The sequence below is a fragment of the Alexandromys fortis genome, unplaced genomic scaffold, assembly GCF_014885135.2.
Source record: "Alexandromys fortis isolate MF-2015 unplaced genomic scaffold, M_Fortis_MF-2015_v1.1 scaffold_19, whole genome shotgun sequence".
Classification (NCBI taxonomy): Eukaryota; Metazoa; Chordata; class Mammalia; order Rodentia; family Cricetidae; genus Alexandromys; species Alexandromys fortis.
In genome coordinates, this window is record NW_026067890.1 from 3,209,263 (window position 1) to 3,217,813 (window position 8,551).

At 37.7% G+C, this 8,551-nt stretch overlaps 1 protein-coding gene across 1 annotated transcript in view; it reads right to left on the reverse strand.

The window, feature by feature from the left end:
- Positions 1-1,777: 1,777 nt before the first annotated feature.
- Snx7 (sorting nexin 7) overlaps positions 1,778-8,551 on the reverse strand; it is an 89,243-nt gene continuing 82,469 nt past the window's right edge. Inside the window, exon 8 of the mRNA XM_050145274.1 lies at positions 1,778-2,272. Within this exon, the coding sequence (XP_050001231.1) occupies positions 2,195-2,272 (78 nt within the window). The 3' untranslated portion in view covers positions 1,778-2,194. The remainder of the gene's footprint in view (positions 2,273-8,551) is intronic.

Genomic DNA, 8,551 nt, shown 5'->3' on the forward strand with positions numbered 1-8,551 from the left:
ACTCAACCAGCTAGATGCTAATGCAAATCAAGCCCACAGGTTAGTATAGTTACCAACACAGTGAGCCCAGCCACACTCTCTCTGAGATGTAAAGCACCTCCTTGCCAGATCCACTGGTTTCTTGTGACTCTGAAAATACATACTTGATACTATTGTTACAGTCTATGGGACTGTAAACTTGTCTGTATGCTGTTCGTATTGTTAACTTGTCTAAAAGCATTGTGAAGATCACCCCCCCCCCCTTTTTTTACCCTTATGCCTTATCCCTTATGACCTTCTGCTCACCTTCCACCAAAAAACAAAGAAACAGGCAGGACAAATGTGCCCGAGTCAGTCAGTTGGTTCTACCCCTCAGATCCCATTCCCAAGATAGTTTCGCTTGTCGTAGAAGTCTGTTCTGAACCCTGAAGGAGTGCTGAGGCTGAAACTCAGTAGCTCCCAAGACTTTTGGTGGAGACATATACCAACTAATGTTCCCTTTTCAGTCAGTTCTGAGCTGCAAAGTGAAACCTTGCCTTAGAAACCAGAGTGAATAAATGGAAAAAAGAAGAAATATCAGCAATAAACATGGGATGCTGCATCTGTGAAGAGAACAGACTAAGCAGTTCTTCCAAGTCAGGTGGTAAGCCTTGCAGCTCTCATCCCTACCCTTGTCTCCCACCATGCCCCCGGCCCACCCAACAATCTCTTGCCCACAGATAAGTAGATTTATTATACATACGTGTGTGTGTGTGTGTGTGTGATATTTGAAACAGTGTCTCGTGTGGCAAAGACTAGTTTCAAACTTGCTATGTAGCCAAAGAGTCTCTTCAAAGAAAGTCTTGATTCCCCAGCCTCCACCTTAAGAACAAGGAGAGCAGGCAGGTACCACTTCACCAGTTTATATGCGGCTAGTGATTGAGCCAGGGCTTTGTGAACTGAATGGAAGATGAGCATTCTACCAAAGGAGTAAGCCAGTACTCGGGAGGAAGAGACAGGTGTATCTCTGTGAATTCTGACAGCCTAACCTACATAGCAAGCTCCAGGCCAGCCAGGATGACATAGCGAGATTCTGTTGATGAGTTGATTAGTGGGGTAAGGTCAAATGCTTTTAATGTTCTCCAGGAAACTGAAATGAAAAGAGGGAGTGGACTCTTTAGAAAGAACTAGATGTCCTGCCTTCAAGCAATTATATAAGTTAGGAATGTTTTGTAGTACTATAGTTTGATTTTCATTGAGTCCCTGTAATAGTTATTGGCATGTACTACTCAAATTTAAACATGGTCTTTTTTTTTTTGTGCTAATTGCTTTAGGGGAAAGTAGAGGAAACCTGTGCTTTTCAAGTCATAAAGTGGCCATGTGCTAATGTGAAACACACGCAAACATTCTTCATTACTGTCTCCCTCAATCACTTATAGCATAGTAAGAGGTAGACTCAAGATGCTGGATGCCTTAAAAAAAAAAAAAAGCTGGCTGTGAATTGTAAAGATATGAAAAAAACTACCATAAAAGAATACATTAGGTATTGTGAATGAGGTTATACGAGGATTTCTAAATAATAAGACAAATAACAATTTGAGCCTTTTGGAAAATTTTTACATTGTAGAGAACAACTACTTAATTTTTAATAAAAGTTTAAGAAATTGTTATGAATATTAAATCATTTTTTATATTTATTTCAAGTTCTTAATATCAAAGTAAATTATGATGGCATTAAGGTACATCTATAATATCCTTGATAATACATATGGAATTAATGTTAAAAATGTTAAAACAAAGAACATATCATAGACACCAGTTTCTTATTAAAGATTTTATTAAAACCAAGTCTTTACAACATATTGAAAAATGTAATGTTCCACAGTAAAATATGTAAGAAAAAAAAACCTGTATATGTAATTAATGGCACATAAATTTAAGAACAAATTAAAATTACACTAAATCTCTTTCTAACCACATAGACATAGATAAATATCTATCCATATAGCAGATCTATAGATCTATAGAATATACATCATATAGTAGACCTATATATCGAGATAGATATATTTATATCACAAATTCACGTTGATGACCTGGAATACCTGAGTTTTTAAGTTGTTGGTTTTCCAGACAGTGCAAAATCATTTGTCATCCACTTCAGAAAGGGCACAGCCAATCCAGAGAAAAAAACAACTTTGGTTGATAGACACTGTCTCTCAAAGATCAAACAGGATTAAATTTTATCTTCAGAGTCTTCTTCCAAGGGGAGGTCAGTCTGTGATGTGAGGAATGATTCCCACGTAGCAAGGCACTGTGGAACAGAAACACCATGAGGGGGTCAGCTGTAGCTGATGGTCACACGCTCCTACAGCAGTACACCCCACTTCTCCTGTCAAATGGGAGTCTCTGTCTTTTTTTTTAGATATTTTAATACCCTCCTGTGTGTGTGGGTGGGGGGCATGTTTTGTATGGGTGTAGACATTTTCATTGTGTGTCCATAGAGGCCATTGGCTGTCTTCTTTACTTGCTCTCTATATTGATTTTTGAGACAGGATCTGGCATTGAACATGACCTTCCCTGATTCAGTTTTTCTGGCCAGCAACCACCAGGGATTCTTCAGACTCCACCCATCTAGCACTGGATGACTGCTGTGTGCCTGGGCCCCAGGCACTTTCCATGGGCTGTCTTAGGTGTGCAAGCTGGTGCAGCACTTCACCAACTGAATCATCTTCCTGGCCTTGAATTCTAATTCTTAATGAGAGTACTATTGGCAAATAAGAGGAGAACATATAAAACAGTCCATATTTATCCCAGTGACAGAAGAGAAAAGAGAACTCAGATTTACTCATTTGGACGTGAAACGGTGCACGTTGGCATTTAAACCTGGTCATGATGCAAACAGGTTTAGGTGCCTTAGGATCTCACTACATTGGGTGTAAAGCACACGTTTGCCCTTCTGCATACACTTCATACACACCGCCTTGCACAAAGGTTCTGAAAAAGCTATCTCTTATTTCATTATGTGCTGGGAGCGGGCGGTAAAATTCAACATTTAGTGGCTAAAACATCATTAAAATTATGGAACAAAGAAATACACACAGAAAACCAACAACAGGGGAGAAATAAATCATATAAGTGTCTATTAATCCCCCAAAGCCAGAAAGAAAACCGAAATAATGAGATGAATAAAAAAAAATAACAGCGAGACAACACACTCAAACTTAATCCTGTCAATAGTCAATTTGAATGTCTACAGAGAACACATCTCAAAAGGGATAAATTGTGAACAGAAAACGAAGGCCCACCTGCACTGTGATTAAATTTCTTAGGAGTATTTAAAAGTAATGGCAAAATGAAAAATGACATGTGTTCGACAGGTTCAAAGAAAAGATTGAATAATAACACTACATTAGTGTTGAAAAACTTCAGGAAATAAGATCCTTATCACGATAAGAATGATCTATTATAGCAGCACATCTGGAAATTCAGGACACATTAAACAAAGGCCGCCATACAAGGAGAAGGGCAAGAATATTTATAATTGGTTTTGAGGTCCTCTCATGTTTACCATGCAGGCAGAGAAACAGGGATACAAATTTGAAGCACGTGATCAATCACGTTGGCCTAATGCACATCTGAAAAACAGAACCAGAGAGCACATCCTTTATACACCATTTTCCGGAGCACATGAGATGCCTCAACAGGTAAGAATGACGGCACACGCCTGTAATTCCAACATATAGGAGACTGAGGCTTGAGAACTGCTCTTTGTTAGGATCGTTGTCTGGGCTGCATAGTGAGTCTCAGGCCAGTCTAGGCTACTGAATGAGATTCTGTCTCAAAAATTATTTATACATGCAAGCCACATGAATTATGGTCTCTGAATACTTTGAAACTAGGTTGGAAACCAGTAAGAGAAATGCCCATGAAAGCCTCTACATATTTTTAATCTAAATAAGAGAATCTTAAATATCTGGGCCACAGAGAAAACCAAAAGCAAAATAATGAAGTCTTTTGACTGAATGAAAAAGAAATCTCAATGTATCAAAAACTTCCACAAACCACTAAACACCACCAAGAGAGGGAACAGAGAAAGTCTAACTGCCAACATTAGAGAAGAGAAAAGTTCTCCAATCAATGAATTTAATCCTCTACTTTAAAAAGCAAAAGAGCAAGAGCAAAACAGCCAAAAACAAACATATTACTACCCAAAGTAAGCCGCAGGATGTGCATGGATGTGTATGTGTATGTTTGTGTGGGCAAACCACAGTATGAATCAATAAAAGACAATAGAAAAAATGTAGAGGAAAAATAATAGCACTAAATGTTTAATCTTTAAGAATATTAGCAATCTTGTGAAAGTGCCTTACTGATCATAAAAAAGGAAAATAGTACAGGGTGATCGGGTGATAGTGGTACAACACTTGTCTCGCATGCTCGAGGTCCCAGCCTTGATCCCTCATGCTGTAACAATGACAAAGAAAAGAGGAGAGGAATCATCAAGAGTGAAGAACAAAAGGATAGTATTAGCTCAGATCCCCCTGACCTCCAGACGAAATGGAACAATGGCCAATTACTCAAAAGGAGAAAATCACAACAACAACTGCATAGAAAAGAGGTAACCAGATGAATTTTAAACTAAGGGGGTCATTTTCATTTTGCAAATAATTCAGTGGTGAATTCCATAAAACATTTAAAGAAATCATAACCACCCTGTACACACACAAACGGAACTGAAGACACAGGAGCATTTTCTAGCTAACCCAAATCACAGACACTGCAGAAGAAAATTGGAGACTGATTTTAATCAGAAAGATAGATGCAAAAATTCTAAAAAAAAAAAATAGCAAAGAAAAGTCAGTAATTTCTTCAAAAATTATATGTAATATGCAAATGGTCTTATTCATGAAATGCAAGGTTTGATTAACTCTCAACATTCCTAAGACCACATTAAAGGCAGAATTTCTCAACAGATACTAGAGAGCATTTGGCAAATTTCAAAGTCATCTATAGCCAATTAAGACAAAAAGTCTCAGCAAGTCAAGGGAAGAGAAATTCTATATATTGAGAAAAAAAATCTGTAAAAACAAAACCCTATAGCTTCCCTCCTATGCAGATATGCAATAAGGATTGGTTGTTTAAGAATTTGTTTTTCTTCCCAATTTAGACATAGTTTCAGGTCTCCTTCACCAAATATAAACATTAAAAACGACAGAAGAGCATAGTGAGAAAACCAACCCACAATCTATCTAACACACAGTCTGGGAGAGCCATTTTCCCACAAACCCTTCAGGTGAGCTCTTGCCCCGCATCTGAGAGGTCACCCAGAGCCAGCGGCATTTACTGCTTTCCGAAAAAGTGTATCTTTTTGACAACTCAGGGAAACTACCACTTAAATACTGACCATCCCCCAGGTGAAAGTCAAAGTGAAATTCCAAACAGCTTTCTTTGTTGGGAAGTCATGACAAATAAAGACTCTGAATAGTACCAAGAATGATGCTGGTCCACAAACAAACGCTCTTCTTTCACTGACATACTGTACTTCAACTAAGTCAGTTTAATAAAGGCTAGCTAGCTCCCATCCATGTCAGTTAGTACAGTGGACCAACATTCATTTATAAAGTAAGCACTGAGGCTATTGAAATATGGAAAAGAGATGTACATTACTAAGTAACTTCTTTACCATTCTCCAACTGGAAGGAGAGAAAATGGAAATCACAGAACAACCTTTATAGAATAACACATATAATCAACATTGGATACAGTGCTATGAATACACAACAGACATCACAATGGTTCTTTTATACATCATGTTTTTTTTTTTTTCAGTGAACAATTACTATCACAAACTCTATTTTACAAGTAAGGGAGCTGAGCCTCAAATAACCTAGGTACACTTAAAGCATTGCAAATATCTAGAAGACCATAATTAATGCTTATTTTTCAACACTTGGAAAATGACAGATCTCCTACATCACCACTGGTTACATTTAATATGTCGTTAGCGAACATGAAGATGTCTCTCTTTTTACACAATGGAAGGACTATTGTGGGAGAAGAGGTGGGCACGAAAATAGGGGATATCAGGGTGATCATTTTTTTTAAAGAATATGTATAAAATCTGTGGATGTGGAAGCTCATTCTCTACAATCTCTTGTGGGAATTGGTTCTTTCTTTATACCATATGGATCCTGCCATGGTGGCAAGTGTTTGTTTGTGCTGAGCCATGCTGCTGGTGCTCTTTTGGAATTTTAGTGTAAGATGATCTACTTTAAATGAGTATATTTGGTAACTGTTCTTTCCCATTCACGGGGCTAATATTCACTTGAGTTATCTGCTAACTGGCACATATATCATGCCTATCTACAAATCCATTTTTAAAAGCAATAAAAGGGGCAAGACGGCTCAGTTGGTAAAGGTGCTTGCTGCTGAGCCTGCCAACCTATATTCATTTCCTAGAGCAGTGGTTCTCAACCTTCCCAATGCTGTGTTCCTTTAATACAGTTCCTCATGTTGCAGTGACCCCACACCCATAAAACTGTTTTCATTGCTACTTCATAACTGCAATTTTGCCATTTTTATGGATCGTAATGTAAATATTTTGGAGAGAGAGGGCTGTCAAAAGGGTCATGGCCCACAGATTGAGAACAGCTGCCCTGGATCCAAATAGCAGAAGGAAATGATCCACTCCTACAGGTTGTCCACTGACCTCCACATGCATGTCATAGCATGTGCCCAGACACATGGATACATTCAAATGCTAAACAAACAATAAATGTAATAAAAACTAAAAATTTTGATTTCTAACATACTTCATTTCTTGTAATTCTTTCCTGATTTGCCTTAAACTAGAGAACCTGCGTAAGACTTCAAGCAATGGAGAGTTCACACTTCAAAGTTAATCAGTTTAGAGTGGTGAGCATCTACTGCGCTTAGCATTGTGACGGTTGAAAAATATTAAGGATAAAGATAACAAAATCTCAGAACCTAGTGATACTGACTTTGAAGTGAACTTTTTAAAAGTGTCTACATTGAGCTATATATTTCTGCCTTGCCACCCTTCCTTTCTTCCCCCTCCCCTTCTGCCCTCTCACATGATCCCCACACTCCCAATTTACTTAGGAGATCTTGTCTTTTTCTACTTCCCATGTCGATTAGATTCATGTATGTCTTTCTTAAGGTCCTCTTTGTTGTCTAGGTTCTCTGGTTGTGAATTGTAGCCTGGTTTTTCCTTGGTTTATGTCTAAAAACCACTTATGAGTGAGAACACCTGATTTTTGACAAAAAAAGGAAAAAATATAAAATGGAAAAAAAAGGAATATTCAACAAATAGTGCTGGCATATCTGGATATCAACATGTGGAAGAATAAAAATAGATCCATATCTATTGCCATGAACAAAACTCCAAATGGATCAAAGACCTCAACATAGAACCAACCACACTGAACCTCATAGAAGAAAAAGTGGGAAGTACACTTGAATGCACTGGCACAGAAGACCACTTCCTAAATATAACCCAGTAGCACAGACACTGAGAGAAAGAATTAATAAATGGGACCTTCTGAAATTGAAAAGCTTCTGTAAAGCAAAAAACACAGTCAACAAGATAAAAAACGGCAGCCTACAGAACGGGAAAAGTGGGCTGATCTCCAAAATATACAAAGAACTCAAGAAATTAGTCATTAAAAGAACAAATAATCCAATAAAAATGGGATACAGACATAAACAGAGAACTCTCAAGAGACAAATCTAAAATGTCTGAAAGACACTTAAGGAAATTTTCAACATCCTTTGTCATCGGAGAAATGAAAATAAAAATAACTCTGAGATTCCATCTTACACCTATAAGATTGACTAAGATAAAAAATACTGATAGTAGCTTATGCTGGATTATGCTGGAGAAGATGTGGGGGTAAAGGAAACGCTCCTCCATTGCTGTGGGAGTGCAAACTGGTACAGTCACTTTGGAAATTAATATGGTGATTTCTCAGAAAATTAGGAAACAACCTACCTCAAGACTCATATATATCCAAAGGATGCTCAAGCGTATCACAAGGACATGTGCTCAACTATGTTCATAGCAGCATTGTTTGTCATAGCCAGAACCTGGAAAAAACCTAAATGCTCCTCAACCAAAAAATGGATAAAGAAGATGCATTTACTCAACGGAGTACTACACAGCAGAAAAAAAAATGACATCTTGAAATATGCGGGCAAATGGATGGATCTAAAAACTATCATATTGAGTGAGGTAACCCAGACCCAGAAAGACAAATATCAAATGTACTTACTAATAAGTGGCTCTGAAGTAAGTTCTTTAAATCAAGTGTTTCCATCTATTTGGCCTTGAATTGAAATTAAGCATTTATGCTTTATTTTCTTTCAAAATATATAAAGAACTCAAGAAGCTAGACTGTAAAAGGCTAATCAACCCAATTATAAAATGGGGCACTGAGCTGAACAGAGATCTCTCAACAGAAGAAGTTCAAATGGCCAAAAGACACCTAAGGTCATGCTCAACTTCCTTAGCGATCAGGGAAATGCAAATCAAGACAACTTTAAGATACCATCTTACACCTGTCAGAATGGC